General features: G+C 37.2%; 1 protein-coding gene across 8 annotated transcripts in view; it reads left to right on the plus strand.

Annotated features, from left to right (window-relative positions):
• The first annotated feature begins 1,487 nt into the window (after positions 1 to 1,487).
• The window catches only part of LOC6567858 (tight junction protein ZO-3), a 110,510-nt gene continuing 92,802 nt past the window's right edge, over positions 1,488 to 19,195 (plus strand). For 4 of the 8 annotated variants that reach the window (XM_032740348.1, XM_032740354.1, XM_032740350.2 and 1 more), the window contains exon 1: positions 1,489 to 2,086. In XM_032740348.1, the coding sequence (XP_032596239.1) occupies positions 1,534 to 2,086 (553 nt within the window). In that variant the 5' untranslated portion in view covers positions 1,489 to 1,533. Of the gene's footprint in view, positions 2,087 to 19,195 lie in introns of all 8 variants that reach the window. The other 4 variants (XM_043215249.1, XM_032740360.2, XM_032740357.1 and 1 more) reach the window with 2 other exon arrangements.

Raw genomic sequence — 19,195 nt, forward strand, 5'->3', positions numbered from 1 at the left:
TAATAATTTTGTAGCTATCCGACTTTTTTATGCTTACTTATGTCCAGTCTTGATTGCTTGTGTTCAAATAAAATTTTCATAATTTTTTAACTACAATATAAGTATTTTCTAAGCATTCTCCAAAACAAATTAGTATTATTTTGAACCCAACTGTTTATCATATATTTTATTTTAAGGATTTTTTTCTTTCCGGACTGTTACATTTTTGCAATTCTCAGTTCAATCGCTTGTTTCCTTTAATTATCCTTATCAGTTTGTTTTGCGCCTGAGTCAACATCTGTTACAATTCAACCGTTTTACTTAGTCGTCCAAAAGAAACTAATCAGGCAAAAAACCGTACTTAGTACGTGTAATTGGAGCGCCATTTGGCTCCAGATTTGTTGATTAACCCAATTGATTTTAACAATATTCTTGTGTATTTATACGAAAAGTTTTTGCCAATTAAGAAGTTAATATTTTAAATATTTGCAGTAATTGCATTAATTGACAATTCATTTGTTGAATAATATTTCCCACTATCTTGTCAAACTTGTACAGCTACGTAATTACAATTTCTCCATGTAAACTGCATCATAGCAAACTCGTATGCAATTTACGTTATTCAATTACGACATTCAAAAGAAATGCAGCTTAACAGCGCAAAGGCAATTTCTTTGTTTTTTCGTAAACGGAGAGAGCGAGAGAGAGAGAGAGTAAGTGAGAGAAGCAAATCAAATGCAATTACATTTTGTTGTTTCACACTCACGCACACACACACACACACACACACAAACAAAGCACATCGCAGGCACAAACAACAAAAATACACTGTTATCTTGCAATTGCAGCTGCAAGCAAATGCAGAGAAAATATAAGCGGCGAACAGTGGTTCAGTTCTTTATTTTAATTTCGAGGAGAGCAACAGAACCTCTACATTTGGCTTTCATTTGTATAATGGATATCAAATTTAATAACATAATGTTATCTTTTAACTTTCTTTAGTCAAAATTATTATGCACATGGTAATTGTTTTATCTCTGGCAAAAATATTCCCTTATTGATAACCACAACCAAGATCACAAAACTTAACAGACTGCTGCTGTTAACGAAGTGTTAAATTTAACAGAGAAATGTGTACACAGCGAACCACTGTGCTCTCTGTGTTGGGCTCTCTGCTGTGTGCGGGCGTCTGGTGCTCGCTCTCACTCTCAGGTTTGTGTGAGACACTCCGTCGCTGTTTCAAGCCGAGCCGGTTTTTCAGTTACTGTCTGACGTTGTTAAGCGAACGTTGTGCGAGCGGAGCAGCGAATTAGAAACGGCGTAAGCGCCAATAAATGGCGCGCGTTTGTGTTTTTTGCGTTTCGATTAACAACAATCAATATACATAATACAAATCTATATGTAAATCTCAATAATAATAATACGAATATGCATATTGAATAACGACAACAAATAAAACAACAAGTGTGTGTGTGTGTGTGTTTTTGCAAGTGCAACGAAAAAAAAAGTGCAAAAGGTAAACAACAACAACAACAAATAACGTTAAACGTCAAAATGACGCGCGAAGAAGAGGAAGAGGTGCGCTTGTTGCTCTCGCGTCACCAGGAACGGATTATGCTCGATTTGGGCAGCACCGATCTGCTGGCGGTGCTTGTCAAAAACTCCGTTCTCAGCCAATCCGAGGAGGATCTTCTGCTGAAGCCAGCAGCTGCCTCAGTAGCAGTAACAACTGCAGCGCCCTCTAGCGCCGGTGCATTGACAAAACGCAAATTGAGCGCTGTCGCCAGCAGCAGCAGCGGCAGCGGCAGTGGGGGCAGCGCCAGCGTCAGCGTCAGCGTTGGTGGCGATTATAGCTCTAGTTTGGCGGGCTCGTCGCGCAGTGCAAGTGTTAACGGTGATCACGAGCACGCCCAGAGCGGCGACAATCGCTCCCTAACGCCCTCTGTCGGCGCACCCAGCGACGCCGAAATACTTCGGCTGCAGTGCGCCAATCTCATCGACATCATCGCCAAAAGTGGCTTCGAGAAATTCAAACAGTTCTGCTACGCCATCGAGTGCGAGTGTCCGCAGCTGATTGAGGATTTAATTAACGATCGTCTCAAAAGCGGTAAGTGAACGACCAGCATTGCCAACAGTCAAACCTGTTCTACTGTTCTAGCCTCTAAATTATGCACCGATCGATTCTTAAATTTCCCCCATCTCAGCTAATGGGTTTTGTTTTTTTTTTTTGCATATGTGGGCGTTTGGCATTTACGGAGGCGTGTTGCCATTAATTGATTTGCACGTTTATAAAAAGGCATTTAATGCGGTTTTTATGAAGTGACACTGTTCACATTTGGCAGCATTCCATGCAGAATAGTAGCTAAAACTAATTAATTTTATGCTTAAAAAATTACAAAATCAAAATTGGAAAATGCTTTCTAACAGTGCAAAAGTTTTTGACTCAAATTGACAAGTTCATAATTTTTGCATATGTTCATTTTGGACGGATTAAAAAAAAAGTCTTAAAATATATAATTACAAATTAATACTTTTTTTTCAATATGACTTTAATATAAATCTGAAATACATGTTTTAAAGAATTTTGGCATTTGTGTAAGCCATACAAAATATATGACAAACGTTCGATCTAAAAAAATTAAGGAGCATTTCGTATGGATTGCAGAAATCAAAGTAAAATGAATAAATAATTATTTTTCCAATATTTCACATGAGTGTAATGTACATATTTCGGAATCTCACTTTATTTCAAATATTAAATGAATACATTTTTCATTTTAAAACACTCGATAACTATAGGGATTCATTTAGATTATGTGCAATCAAAACTTCTGCTTTTTGTAAATTATTAATGACATTTGTTATTTACTGTGGCATTACATTCGCAGCTAGAAATGACTCTAAGCAAAGGAAGAAATTGTTAACGAGAATTTCTACTAACTGTTATCTGAAAATGTTTATTTGGGTAAACAAACAAAAATCAACTGAAATTACGATAAGCCCGAAGAATTTTGTATTATTATTATTTTTTTGATAAGGAATGTTTGGTTTCCCAAAGTGCTTGCTGAGAAATGTTTAGATTAGTTATAGAAATAAAATCTTTAGTTGTAAGTATAAATAAGAAGAAAACAGAAGACAACATTTAAAACTCATTTAGGTTACTGATAAACTATTATGCTTGCTATCGATAGGGGTGATGGGATAGCTTTATTATGCTTAAAGCTTTATTCAATTTTTTAACAAATTTCCATTCAATTCAATCAATAAAAATTTTAAATAAATTTGACGTGTGTTTCATAAGTTTTACAATTAATTAATAATTTATTTACTTTTACAAACATTATCTCTTATCATCATTAAAAAAAACACTCACTGACTTTTATCATAATATCCGCACAGCTGTTCAACGAAGTTCCGCGCGCTGAATCACTGATTCATTGATTCATTGACCCACAACTTATAGTTCAGCCAGAGGGAGAGAGAGAGAGCGAAAGAGAGTGAGAGAGAATGCAATAGAGGACCAACAAAAAGCATTGCTTGTCGGGGTCTGCATGTAAATTTCCCTGTCCAGGCTTGTAAATTACCCCAACGTTGACAAGCAGCAGCAGGCGGCAGGCGGAGAAAGGCACGAAGGAAACAGAATAAAAAAATTGAGACTGAATCGCGCAGCTACAAAAACAATAACAAAGACAACAGACAAAATATAAACTATTGTTGTTATTCTCGTTGTAGTTGTTCTTGTTGTTGTTTTTGTCGTTGTAGTAGCTGTGCACATGTATTTCCCTAATGAAAAAGCTGTTGGCTTAAACCAAAAACAAAATAATCAGACCAAAAACACAGAAATAAACCAAACAAGATCAAAAACGAACTAAAGCTCTTCCAGGCGAAAGGGAACGACGTATAAATGCCCTACAAAAAGTCCATATATTTGTATTAAATCTAATTTTTGAGTTACTTTTATATTGTAACTATTGTGAGATCCATATTTTAATTTTTGAAATCTATTTATGTTGACTTGATTAACTGCTCCACAACGCTTTGAAACACATATACCTCATTTGTATCCCATTTTCTGTGTACTGAGTCAATGGCAACAACAACAACAATAACTAGTTGTAGTTGTAAAAAAGGCCCATGGCCAATGTGTATTGTACACAAGGCACTCGATCACGTTTTACGATTCTGGCCACGATTACAAGAAACGCGTTACGCGTGGTACAATATCCATGGGGCCGACACGTATGTATTAGTGTACATGTGCATATGTGTGTGTGTGCTACTCTTCGTTTGTACAACTGCCACAGGGCTCCTTTTTTATACTTACCCACATATATATATGTATATATAAATATATATTTAGTGTATTTTTTGTTGTATTTTACTGGCTGCCGGCCATTCATCATTATGATGATCGGCTAGTCGAGGCTAGCTTCATAATCATAATACTTACTCACTTATGCCCGGCGTTGACGTTTCGCTTTTACTTTGGGCCTCTGTCTGCGTCTTCTATTATTCTATGTACAGAGTTCTTCTGCTTGCTAATTTCTTGTACGTGCTCTTCTTCTTGTTTGCTATTGCGCTGCCGTCTGCGATGCTTCTTCTGCTTGCTCTTCTCCTTCTACTTCATGTTCTCATCTCTTTGCCCGCTCAGGTAGAAGATGGTACAGAGCCAGTTGCCCCGTTCGTAAATTACAATTATTTACAGCGCGTAATGTTTGCCGTCTCCTTCTCTCTTTCTCTTTATAGTGCGCTCAACTGCGGCGCTCCCTTTTGGCACTGTCTTTTGCATTTAATAATTTATGCAGCATAATCTGCTCGATGACGTTTATCGTTTGCCATTCCCCTTTCTCTATGCTCTTTTTGTCTTTCTGTGACAACTGCTGCTGTTCAGTGCTGCCGCTTTAGCTTTTTTTTAATATTGCCATTGGCTTTTTTGACAGGATGTGTTTGAGAAAGATTAAAAGCCTCTTTTAAAAAATATTTTATTTATTACTTATTTTTGGTGTTGCATATAATATATGGTGCTTAACATATTTCGAATTTTTCGAGCTCATTTTTATATCTAGCTATTTTTACAGCTTGTTTCGGCTTTTAAATTATGCCAACACTGCCGCTGCTTTTAACACCCACCCGCCGTCCTATACCGTAAAACATTTCGTTTGCTTTGTACACCGTTCTTATCGCTCGCTCTCGCTCGTCGCTTCTTTGTGTGCGTGTCTCTGTGTGTGTGCTTGTGCTCTGAGAATCGTTTCCTTTTATGTTTATTTGTTGATTTCTTTGATTTCGCTTTTTTTCCTTATGAGTATTTATTCTACCTCCACTCAACGTCATTATGAAGTTCCCGCTCACCTTTCGGTTTTGTTTTTACTGCGCAGGCGCATCCTGTTTTTGTGACCGCCTTCGTTATTGCTGTTGTCGTAATTGTTGTTGTTGTTGTCGTTGTCGAAATCCTACTTCTCCCTTTCTCTTATGAGCTTCATTCCGCTCAAGTAGGTTTTCATGACGCGTTTTCTTCGTCGCTTACTTTTTTTTCTGTGAGCATCGATTGCATTTCCCGATCAACTCTTTCGTTCCAGTTACGAACTCAGGATGTGCCTGGCGCCATCAAAGTATTGCGTTTATTATTTCTGTTACTCTTCTGGCCAGACCAAATAGTAGGTCGTCGTGTTGACCACTTGTCTGTCGCTGTTGTTGTTGTCGTCTTGAACTTCAATCGACAGCTTCAGCTTGGCTTCTATCTTAACCAACAGTCGTCTGCTTGCCTGGCCATTCTGCAACAATGTCAATTGGTTTGTCTCGTAAAAAACTCTGCAAAACTGGTTATGTGATATTTGTGGTTTTGTATTTTGCTTTTTTTTTTATGGAAATGCGCTTGGGATGTTGCTGATTGCTTGAGTTTAATGGGACTGTTACGATATGACAGTTTTATTTATTTTTGTCGTTCTTATCCATTTACGCAACAGAAATGGGTTAAAGATGTTATGTTTACAGATTAGAAGCAAGACGATAAAACAAAATAGGGCAAGCAACAAGTTACAAACCTGCTTACTTCTGGGCGGTAAGTAAGTAGATCATTTTCAAATGCTTTTCAATAGAAATTCTTCTTTGATTGCAACTCAACTTCATTAGGCATTCAGTGTAAAGATCTTTATTAATTTCGGTAGCAGTCAAAGCTAAGATCTTTTCAGCCTATTCCTTTGACACAAATTGTGGGCAGTAACTTGCAACTGCTTCTGACGATCTCTTAAGCCGTTTACCCACACAACTGTCACGCTGTCGGCGTTGCATCAGCTCTCCACGAAACTTGTTTGCGTCTCTTTTATCCATTGTTCGTTTCTACGCTCTTTCTCTTACAACAAATCCACCCGAAAGGTGCGGTGACTCATGCAAACCGAACGATTCTCGGTTCTGTAGTGTAGTTGTAGTTGTAGTTGTACAACCGTTCCCCAATAATACACACACATACACGCACGCAGTCACACCGCTCACTTGATCTGCAGACTGGCGTCTGTTCCATGCAACTGTTCGTGTACCCTGTGAACAGTTGTTGCTTGGGTGTCTTGGGTCAGTTGCAATCTTTTTATGGCATCTTTAAGGAACAATTAGACTTCTTGTAAAATGTTTTGATAGATTAGATTTTGTTTAGTATATGTAAAAACTTGCATATATATTTGATGTAGGGTATTCATTCGGCCATCAGTTGGCATTATGAGACTCACTTTCGACTTGTTAAATTGGTTGTTGGCTGCCTGCTGGTGCAGCTGATAAACTTGGCGCAGTCAGTCGTTAGCCTTTTGCCAGTTGGCTGAAGTTGCACACCCGTCAAATGCAGACTTCCAGCCGCTTTAACTGTATCCATTTCCACTGAATAACAGCAACAACAACAAATCCGTTGTGTTTACTGCATTTTGACCTGTGTAGCGAGAGAGATAGAGAGAGAGAGAGACGAATGCAGAAAACAACAAAGCAAAACTAAAAAAAAAATAACTCATCTGCGTGTAAATGCATCTGTTGTGTTTGTATCTGAGAACATGGAGACTTATCTGTGGTTTTTTTTATTTCTCTACGTGAATTTTCTGTTATTTTTACAAGTCATTAGCTTTAATTTACACACACACACAGAGACACACAGATCGGGTTAGTGACTATTTTCATTCATAGTTTTAATGACGGCGTTCTGGCTCATAAAGTGCAGCTGGCAGAACGTAACGTAAAGGAAAAAAATACTTGTGATGCTTGATGCGAGTTTGCCTTAGGTTATTGATCGATCGATTGATCGCTTCCTATCCGCTCTTCGTTATGGATGCCCAACTCCACCATTCTTCTCAGCAACCCCTGCCGGTCCTTTTGAGCTTTTTTCCAGCTTGGTGGCATTTGCGTACTCGTACAGTCTGTGTCTGTCTCTGTCTTTCTTTCGCTCTCTGTGTGTCTTGTTGAAAATGATGATTGATTGGTTTGATTAAACCCCAAATAAATGTGTATATTTCGTTTGTATGTTGGCCAAATGTTTGATTTAACGCTTCGTTGAATGCGACGCAGGCAGAGAATACAACTAATGACGGTTTTCCCAATTGTTTTTCCCATTGGTTCAATGAAAGAAAGTGTATCAATCAGTTTCTCTCCGCTAATGATATCATCCTACAACCTATTCACGTTTTAGAGAATACCAATTAATTGATTTGTACACTGAATTCGTATCAGTTTATTTAATAGTTCTGAATATTGGGGGACTAATCTAAAATGCCGTCAAATCCTAAATTTTGTGTTTCTTTTTGTGATTCTTAAAATTGTATAAATATTTTCAACATGTATGCAGAAAGTACAAAACTTCTTAAGTAATTATTGATATCTCTCCGTCTCAATACTCCTGCATCCAATAGGTATTTCAACTATCATGTAATTTTTAGTCTCTTTTTCTCCCTTTAAAAATTGAACCTTCATTTGCCAATGTTTTTTAATTATTTATTTGATCATTTAACTCGCGGAATAATTTGATTTTTGATTTTTTTAATATGCAGGTTCAACATTTGCGTTGCCAAATTAATGTATTGTATGTTTGGGCGTTTAATTGGCTTAACCTTGGCTTTAGCGAATTATTCAAATGAATGATACCATATGTGGCTAACGGTAGCCGAGCTAAACATTTTATTTTGACCACTTTGCATGCATATTGCTCTCCTCGCCTGCCCCGTCCCCTCCTCAATCACACTCGATTTTCGCCACAGTTTTCGCCATTTAGTCATTATCAACTTGAGTCTTGGGCCACAAAGGCCAACAGTACAACAATGTTGGCATTACTATTTTGTTTTTTTTTTTCGGCTGTAATTGAAAAATAAAAAAGAAAGTTTGCCAAGAAAAATTAGACTTTGTTTCCAGCTGTTATTTGCTATTATTGTTGTGATTGTTGTATGTGTGTTGGACATTGCGCTCATTGTTTTGGGTTGCGAGTCCGAGTTGGAGTCTTTTAAGTGCGTGTTTTACATGGTCAAACGTGGCTAAGAAAATCCCCTCATAATGATCATCTGGCATGGGGGGAAAGTGCATGTAATTTGAAAATAATTGAAGTGCTTTCAGCTGGAAAATGGGCCAAATTGGATTCTTGCCATTGCTGCCCAGGCATTTTGCAACAATGTCTTCTAATTGCATTGCTCTGAACCAGTATTTCCGAGAGTTAACAAAAGAAGCTTCTATCAAAGGATAAACAAAAATATTGGAATGTTGAGTATCTGTCAAGCTGTAGACGATTATACTTGAATGTAAACTTACATTAGTTATTAAGTGGAGTGGAACATTAAATTCAAATCAAAGATATACTTCATTTTATATGTACTCATTTTTGAGGCAACAAATTATTGAAATAAGTTCTGCTAAAATAAATTTGAGTACATTCAAATCAAAGATACTCTTTATTGTCACTTGTAGTTATTTGTCAAGTCTAAAATCGACAATGCATCCGATTTGTTATTTACAAAAGTGACTTCAAATTTAAATATATAAGTTCTCGTACCATATGCATATCAATTTTTTTATATTTTTTTTTTATCGAAAACTACGCCCTTTTTAAGATGAATGATATTTTTATTTAGTTCTCCAAAAATTGTATCAGTTCAGTCTTCACACCAAATAATATTAATCTATACAGATAATGTAAACAAAAAAAATGAAACTGAAAATATTATCAGGCAAAGTAAACAATATGCTTTTAATAAGCAATTAAAGTCTTGAAAGCCATAAAATTCTTCTCAAGCGAATGCCAAAAGCTATGTCCAATAAAAAGTAATGCGATCTCGTTATCAGGAATTTATTTACTTTTAATGAAATCACAACACAAACTGAACATGAATGTTTTCATTTTTTTTTCTTATGTTGTTAGGTTAGTTAGCCAAACAAAAGGCGCCAGGGGCTACAATTTTGTTAGAGGAGGGGAGGGAAGCAAAGTGAGCCATTGACCACACACACAGCAGCTGCCAGTGTGTGCGAGCGTGTGTGTGTGTGTGTGCGTGTGTGGTCATTGTGATATTTGTGAATTTGAGTTGCTCTTTGATTTGGATTGACACGACAGCTGCCGCCTCAAGCTAGTTGTCAAAGTAGCCCTCTTATTGGATATGAGAAATAGTATTCAATAGCTATAACAAGTAAGAGCCCGACTGGCAGATTCCCAGCACTCAAACTGAACACAACTGAGATATTTCCTTGATAATCTACACTCTGATAAATATGACTAGGCGAATTTCTGTTGATGGCAGAAAGTTTTTTATTTACTTTGAAAAGTAATCGAACTGTTGAGGGATGTGAGAAGTGGATGGGTTATCGATATATTATTTGCAAAAGTATCGGTTGGTTTTGATATTATCGACACACAATTTCGAACAATTTATCGAAGATTAGTTCAGAATGATCAGCAGAAGAAAGAGTTAGTTTAAAATTCTGTTCCTGAAATGGGGTTTTTAGTAATAACACGTATTTGAAGAAAGTAAATTTTGACGACTGAAATTGTAATCGGTTTTTATCGATATTCGGATACATATTGATCACTTCATCAATAAGTAATAATAAACTTACATTCCAAATTGGAAATCTTTCTGTGAATGCTCCGAGATGCTCCCTTCAACCATCTATAAACTTTTGAACAGATTCATTACACTCTTTTGGCCATTTTTAATGGGTATAAGGTATGCGGCACAGTGGGACAACGCTACACATATCTGACAGCATCTTCGACAGCTACACATTAATATTTGCTTATCTTAACAGTTTTTCTTCTTTTTTTTTTTTGCGCATCTTGTGTAAATAAATAAACAGAATCGCAGAAGACCATGCAAAGAGAGGCCAAATTTCAGAAATTTGCAATATGTTAGCGAGAAGAAAAGCAGCATTTGAAAGATGAATTGAATTGATTGACCAAAAAAGATTAACATTGTTCGCAAAATCAATACCCTTATAAAAAAAGTGTTAAAAATAGTATTATTTCACTTGATGATATAATAATCAAATATCAAATTGAATTGTGCGCTGTGGATTCTTGTAATATTTTCACTGGATCTCTTATAACTGCCCAGCCATAAATCAGTTCGTATAAGCCATGATTATCAATCAATATTAATTGAATAAAGGTTCGATTGACTTTGTTGCAAAAAGAGTACTTCATTTTGCGCTGACAATCTGAATCGACTATCTAAGAACATTTATCTTATTCTGAAGAAGGCGTTGTCTCAACAACTAGACTCATAAATTTCTTTAATATGCAGCGATTTAAAATTTATAGAAAATTCAAATTATTATGAACAACATATGGGGAGGGATAGCTGGATAGGTGGATAGGTTGGTTGTGTAGAGGGCGCCAGTGTGCGCACAGCTTCCGGCAAATCGCTAGTCTGCTGCTCTGCTTAACTACATACACACACACACATACACATACATAAATATTTGTATATGTATGTGCGATGTGTACTGTTTATCTCAATCATCGACAGCAATTCCAGCATGTCCATGGCAATCAGCAGACCACTGGACACTGTCGAATACTGGAAGACTGGCAACTGGCAACTGGCAAACTGGAGGGGCCTGCCTCTGTCTGTGCGCGCTCTCTCTCTCTCTCTTTCTCTCTCCTTCCGTCTCTCCTGGTTATTTTTTTTTTTTAATGAAATTTCTTAATTGAAGCTGCCGTTCAGTTTGCCTGCAGACGGTAAAAATATCAGCAGACATGTTTTATGCCTTTTTGTTCTGTTCGTTGTTGTTGTTCTTGTTGCTGTTCTTGATTTGATCTATATTAATCAAAGCGTCTGGCGTCTCTCATGTACTTTGTGGAGAATTGGAATTGGCTTGTAGAAAGCCTCAGTCGTTTTGTCGCTTGTCTCCGTTGATGATAATGATGATGATGATTAAATTACAGAGATTTAAGTTCGCTTTTGTTTTTGTGTGCTCATTGGTTATTTTTGTGCATTGCGCTCTATATTTTGATCATGAGCTCAGCTTATGCAAATTTATTGTTACTTTTTAATTTGTAACTAGCAGTCAGTTGATTGTTTAAACAAATATTTATCGCTGATTGTTTTGTGCAAATATTTTGTGTTTATTTTGCACGCTGCCACACGCATGAGTGAGAACAGCTGGAAGTTAAGAAATCATGACAGAGACAGGCCAAGGCATTCAAGTTTATTTACTCTTAAATTTTTAGATTTTCATAGAATTTTATACATAAATAAATAAAAATATTATTTGAATGCTTTGAATATGTTGTGCGTGTCTTAACGGAAAAGCAGTAGAAAATACAATTATCTATTTATTTTATTTTATGAAAAAATGTATGCTATTTTCTATATATTTTGGGACAATTCAGTTCATCTGTTTTTTGCTTTTTTATTGCCTAATTCAGTTAAAAATTGAATTTGTACAAATGTGTCTCTAAATTGGGAGCACGCGCAAGCGTTCCTAGAATTGAGTGTATTCACTATGTAGCCACTAAATTGTCGCACAAACTTTCCACCTCCCCTTTCCCCACCTCCCGGCTCCCGTTCAAACTGGATTCGACGCTTCGCGTTGCGTCAGTTACAATTATGCTCAATGGCTGCGCATGTTGGGTGTCTTGTTATTTGCGCACCTGTGCCAGACACAAAGGTCAGCGAACAACAGCGCGCTGATTGGATGCCATTAGGCGATGTGTGTAGTATGGCTGTGAGCTGTGCATATGCCAAATTATTTATGTATACATGGCTATAAATTGAGTTCAATTCGATTTAATTTGTATTCGATCGAAAACCCAATACAATGCCAAATTAGATCTCTTATTGTCGCAGAGCCTGAGGTAAAAACAGAGGCGTGGCGTTGGCGTTCCCATTTGACGTCATAATACACGACGAAGTCGCACCCAGCGACCTGATTGCAATTATCAACGTCATCATATATATATATATAAATATATATATATATATATATATATATATATATAAGTGTGTGTCTGTTGTGTATGTATGTATTTGTATTTGCTTATGTGGACTGCAGTCTGTCTTGCATTGCAGCCGTAATTCTTGGTTACAAGTGACCTGAACCCATTACAAATTCCTAAAAAGAGTGTAAGAGTTTTGTGCAAATGTATGTGACAGGCAGAGGGAAACATCTTTGACCCCATAGAGTATACATATTCTTGCTCAGCTGAGTCGATATAGTCATGTTTGTCTGTCTGTATGAACACGCAGATCTCAGAGACTATAAGTGCTACATACTTCAAATTTTGAATATAGATTCTTGTAAGCCCGGCACAGATCAAGTTTGCTTTATTTTATCGATAACTGCCTCCGTTTCTCGATTATCGATACATTTGAATTTCCGATAGCAATAAATGCTGCAATTTTAAAGGCAAAATCTTCTAATTAATTCACAATATGCATATGAACATTATTGATCAACTGCCTAAATTTCATCAAGATCGGATAAGAAACATCCAAGTTAGAGTCGCGTATATATTTAACAATTGGGCTTAGGTTAAATCGTAGTCGAGCTCACTCGACCACAGTACTCTGACTTGGTTTCTTTGTCACTTCTCTTTTTCATTTGCTAAGTCAACGCGAGTCAGTCGCTCAACACAATCCACACATTGCAGTTGTAGTTCTTAGTTCATTCCAAGAAAGTAGTTCCGGCGTTCAATTATTGGTTCGTTCGTTTGTTCTTTCAATCGGGCTAATTCTGATCGATTCGGCTCTATTCTCTCTATGCCGCATAAGGCGATTTTCTGTTTACGCCAATACTTAAAACAAATAAAGTGCAAAACTAATAATATTCAATGCCCGCCAACATATATAAGGGATGTGTGGAGTGGGGGAGGGCATCGGGTAGAGGCGTCTGCCTGCCTGTGTGACTTCTGCGGCTGAGTAAATATTTTCGTTGCACGTGCCGGACATGCAGAAAATGCACCAAACCCACACACACACACACAGAGAGAGAGAAAGAGAGAGAGAGAGAGAGAGAGAGAGAGCAAGAGAAAGAGAGAGACATACAAATACAGACGCTGGGCAAACTTCCTCTTCTCATCCGTTCGGTTTCGAAATGCATTTTGGGGCGGATGCCGCGTTGGCTCGGCAATTACTAATGTGCAATTTTATGCGAAAGCACACAAGCAGGGAGGAAGAAGAAGAGAAAGCCAGAGGGAGAGGGAGAGGGTAGCTCGCTCCTGTGGGAAAATGCAATTTCTCGCAATTCACACACATAATGTAACACATACACACATACATATATAGATGGGTATATACATATATACATATATAGGCATAATTGTAATTTATTTATTGCCTGCTGCTCTGCAATTGATAATTTAATATCGCGCAATTATTATAAATTATTTTGTCTGCTTGTTGTTATTGCCAATTGACCACAGCTCTGAGCTCAGTGTCAGAGGTTGTCTGCAAATGGTGGCGACAATTTATTGCTATTATATCTATCTGGTCGACTTAAATGGTAAATAATGTAATAAATGACATTTGTTGACAAATACCCATTCACCTTCAATTGTCGGTTTATTTATGAATGCCATCCACAAGCAGACTCACAACAATTTAATTGTTAAAGTTCAAGCTCAAAGTTCATGTTTTATTTGCAGCATAATTTACTTAATTAACGAAAGTATGCATTCTATAAATTTATATATTTAATGTTCTTTCAATTATATATTTAATTTTTATTTTATTAAATATTAAATAAGAAATTGCAATCCTTTTCAAAAGCTAATTTTTAATAGATTCTTTGTTTTGTACTCATGCCACTTAAGCCTATACAAAATGGTCTTTGTAAGATATGCTCTCATTAAAGATGCAAAATTGTAAGCTGCTCATGTTTGGAAACTCAAGCTCTTATGGCACCATAAACTGTTTGAAGCCGCCCAATTATAACTAGCTTACACGTACAACAACAACAACTTCCGCCCACTGGCGGCCCAGCCATAAGTCAAGTGTTTCCTGTATAAAGCATGATCTACCAACTGGCTAAAAGCAAAACTAAGACCTAAACGCCACACCGACAGACTGCGGCAAGTCAATGACCACTTTACACGAGAAAAGCGATACAAAAAGAGTCACATTTCACGCCTCCCACGTGAATATCAGTTAAATGAAAAACTGAATATTAACTTTATTTTGGAGAAGCCGTCGTTTCGCCTACAAAACTGACCGAATTATGATTGGCAGTTGTAAAGAGGTTCATTAAAGCGCTAATAACCAGATATGTAACTAGTCCAAAGTAACTTACATGCCCCACATAAAAAAAAAACCAAAAATGCTATTGCTTGTTGCGTGTGCCACAGGAAACACCCACGCACCCCAAACAGCTTGGCCAACAAGTTCACTTTGTAAAGTCATCAATGGTAGCAATTAGAGTACAACAACAACCACAATATAAACATGTAAGAATGCTCTAGTCGAGGGAGCTCGCCTGGCAGATACCCTGCACTCAGCTTGCCAAACTTTTGAATACTCAAATGTGAGTAAAAGAAAAATAATATTCGAAATATGAAGTTTCTAGCACCTATAGTCTCTGAGATATGGTTGTTTACACAAACAAGTCGTCAGACTGTTCAAGAGATGCTTCATTCTGCCTGTTACACACTTCTGCATAAGTTCATTTTACGCTTTTCAGGGTATAAGCATTGTGTAAATTGAATTGACTCCCATCGAACATGGTGAAATAAATGACATACTAAATATAACCGCGACGACGAGTGCTCAATAAATTGACTTCCCTCTCACTAAACAAATGTAGCGTAAAATCACAGCGCTAGAAAAGACAACAATAATAAATATAAACTCAAGTGTTGCATAAATTAATAAATTTTTATTTTACACAAGGGAATCAGCTAGAGTGAGAGAGAGAGAGAGAGAGGGAGTGAGAGACACTGAGCGGGGGAGGGAAATTAGCATATCAGCGGGCGTGGAATTCGAATTAACAGCAACAACAACAATGACATATCAACAACGCCATTAAAAAAATGCAGCCAAAGCAAAGAGGAAATTGCTATAAATTACATGCTCCGCATTTTCATGGCTCAGTTGATTTTAAAAATACTCGCAACACTAACAAATTTGATGAGCATGCTGGAAATTGACTGGCGCGAAGGAGGCACTGGAATGGACGCGATGCATTCAAAAGTAAAAAAATATTGAACACGATTTATAAGACTGATAAGAATGTTGGTTAGTCGGCAAGACTTTAACTAGTAATTTGCAGTTAATTTACTAACCTTTCCTGTAACGGAGAGAATCATCTTTATATAGTGGTTATTATAATATATTATTGTAGGTGTGGAATTGTTTGTTCTCCACTGAGAGAAATTAGTATAATAGCGAAATGACTGCAAAAATATGTTATAATTTTTTTTTTTTGCATTTTTAGCTTATTTACTTTGAAATTGTTGACAGTTTAATTTCCTTCGATGGCACTGCAATTCAAACAAATTTTTTTTACTTCTTTTTGATGACAAAAATTGTGATTGGAGTTTGTTTACTTTGCAACTTTTGTACACATTTTATATATTTAGCTTGTAGATATTTGTATATCAGCTTAATAATTATAAGTTTCTGATTTTTGCGCTTTCAATTTGATGCCCTAGCCCGGACTTGTCTCTTGCTTTTCAGTTTTTCTAGCATAGTTGACTAATGTATGCATTTCAGAACCCAGATAGGCTGTGGTACATATATATTTAGCCGCATGCAAATTACTATAGTAACACTGAGGAATGCCACAACGCCCTCATGTCACTGCTGTCTGTCATGAGGCTGCAAGCAACAGATGTTCAGCTGATTGAGCGTCATCTTTGTTTGTGGCTGTGGGGCACACTCTGTCGCTCTGTCGGCTTCATCAGCAATGTGGACTGACAATGTGGCAGGAAGGGAGCGGCAGTTGTTATCGCCAGAGAGCAGCAGCAACAGCAGCAGCAGGAGCTACTTGACTTGGCTTGGCTTGACTGCCACCTTCCGCTGTGTGGCACCTTCGTTTAATATAATTTGTGGCCGCAAGTCATGTTTTTACGACACCCGCTTTAAGTGGCAGGCACTGTGCTTTGATTTTCAATACGAAAGCAAGCGAGTGGTCAGCAAAACACTCCTTCTCGCTCGCCTTTTACTTTACAGCTCGTCAAGGTATCCATCCTTTCAGCGTCGGCTGTTTCTATTTAGATACACTGATAAAAAACCAAGAGAGAGGCACATTAAATCCCAAATTAAAAATGTTCTTTTTTAAGACACTAATTCTTGGCTTTAGCCATTTTACTATTATAAATATAAATATGTATATATTTTCTTTGTGTCTATCGTTTATTTTTTTTATTTATTATTGGTTTATTATTAAATATTTGGTATTATATGGGGTGACGTGCTATAAGTACAGAGTGGGCCTCTGATATTAATGAAAAATATGGTAGAATTCCAAATTCTCCTTCCCCGAGCCATATTCCAATCAAATTTCGCCCCAGTCTCATCTTTCAATACTCAATTTAAGTATTTCATACTTTGCTTAGGCATTTTTAAACTTATTTGTTGATTTGTTCTTGATTTTAAAACATATATGTACCAAATTTAAGGTTTTCAAGTTCAAAGCAATAACTTTTTTCTTATTTTAATAATGGTATACTTTTTACGAATCGTTTTCTATTTTGTTGTTTTGGGAGGATAACTAATCCAAGGTTAACCAAGCCATATTTTGGTTACTGTGTAGTTTACGTGAGTCCAATCAAACACATGTCAAATGTTGTTGTTACTGATGCTGATGCTGATGCTGTTGTTAGTTGTGATGTTGTTGCTGATGTTGCCTGTCGTCGTTGTCTGGAGCAGGCTGCATTCACTTTCGCTGCGTCATGTAAATGCACTCACCGACCACGCGGCTGCCAAACATATGCACATACATACCTATACACACACACACACACACACACATACTTACACATATGATGTAGATTTGTATAGTTAACAACGTCAGCTGGCTGGGCCCAAAACAGACAGTGGCCATTTCCATGTACCCATATGGTCGCGTGTTTTATTTTGCCCGTGCAATGCCGTGTGGGCAGTCGAAACAGACCTAAAGACACACACAACCATAAACACACACCAGCATACACACACACCACCAGCACACACACAAACATAAGCTTAAACACACACAGAGACACGCATCAACGCAAGCCAACGCCAAAAGGCAAAACATTCATCCATTCTGCCATCGACATCGTTTGCGTTGTCATCGTGGACATACACATGTACTTTGGCACCCACACTCGCTTTGCATTTTCGATATCGATGTCGAAGTCGAATGGCGATGTCGAATAGCAACTGCCAAACTGCTAAAAAGAGCCAGCTAACAAGCCGCACTCTGGCTTGTTTGATACAAGTCGTAGTAGGCACAGTGATTTGAGTATCGGCTAAATGAATATTAATATAATGAATTACCGTACATATTTCAAACATTTTATTGTTTGCCATAAAATAATGATAAATGTGGCTTTAGCATAGTGCTGAAAACATTTTCTTTGTTGTCTTCATCAACATCAAATTTAGATACATATATATTATAAATTATAATTCATGCAAAAAAAGCTTGTAGTATATTTTATATATTTTTGTTGTAAGCTTAAAAATTGGTTTTTGTTAATACAAAATTGATTTAGAATAAAACTCGATTATATATTTTAAAGTATTTTTTTTTTAATCTTACTGCTTAGTTATACGTTAATATATAAAGTTTTAATAATGGACAGCTAAAAACCAATTACAATTACAAATTAACTACCAAAACGCTGTGCATTGGAAAATATGCATATTAATGTTGCATTGCACTTAATAAATAAAAGGGAATTTATAAAATCATTTAATATTCAATCAGTCAACCAATTATCTTATTTAAATCACTGTCAATCATGTGAGCACAATTTTCAATTAGCTGCCATATAAATTCAGAGCCCTGCATGCATTTGCCTGGGCCATATTAAATGGAATAATTGAATTAAAAACAACTTTGACAGGCACTCCCCGGCCACGGTGCAGCCTGCGGCAGTAGACTTATTAAAAGACCATATATTTTTGCAATATTGAAGTTAACTGACGGAAATTCAGTTATTAAAAGTTGGGCACAAATGATGGATGAGTTTGAAAACTCCATTTGTGCAGCAAGTGGATGAAAGCTCAGCAAATGCTTATGTTACAGATTCTCTATCACAGAGCTGGCAGGCTACAAATCTTATGTTAACTGGCAGGTTTTAAGCTGCAGCAACTTCAACAAAATGTTTTAGAGCGCAGAACGGAAGCGGAAATGTGCCAACGCCTGCACCTTTTTTTTGTGGCCAACACATTTTGTTTAGTTGGCATTTGTGCTGGGTCTTCCTGCTCCTGACGCGCGGTTCAAGTCGAAGCTGGCGTGCACGTGAGAGATAAATATCCGGTTCATATGGCGCCGTGCCACAAAAGTCGACTAGGAAATGAATTAACATTTTGCATGTTGGCCCAAAAGTATGCTGATGCTCGTTGCCAGGATAAGCGCACATCCAGCCAACATCCTCCATTCTGCCCAAAATGTCTTTTTTTTCGGCAACTCTTTTGTGTGTGTTGTCGAAGCAGCGGAAGAAGCAGCCGCCCAACCAGACTAGTACATAAAACATTTGCAGGCTGTGCTTCCGTAGACGCCATTCCACTCCAGTCCACTCCACTCGTTTTGGCAGCAGGGTTCAGCTGGGCGGGCTAACGCC

This window comes from Drosophila grimshawi, unplaced genomic scaffold, assembly GCF_018153295.1.
Source record: "Drosophila grimshawi isolate 15287-2541.00 unplaced genomic scaffold, ASM1815329v1 contig_311, whole genome shotgun sequence".
Taxonomy (NCBI): domain Eukaryota; kingdom Metazoa; phylum Arthropoda; class Insecta; order Diptera; family Drosophilidae; genus Drosophila; species Drosophila grimshawi.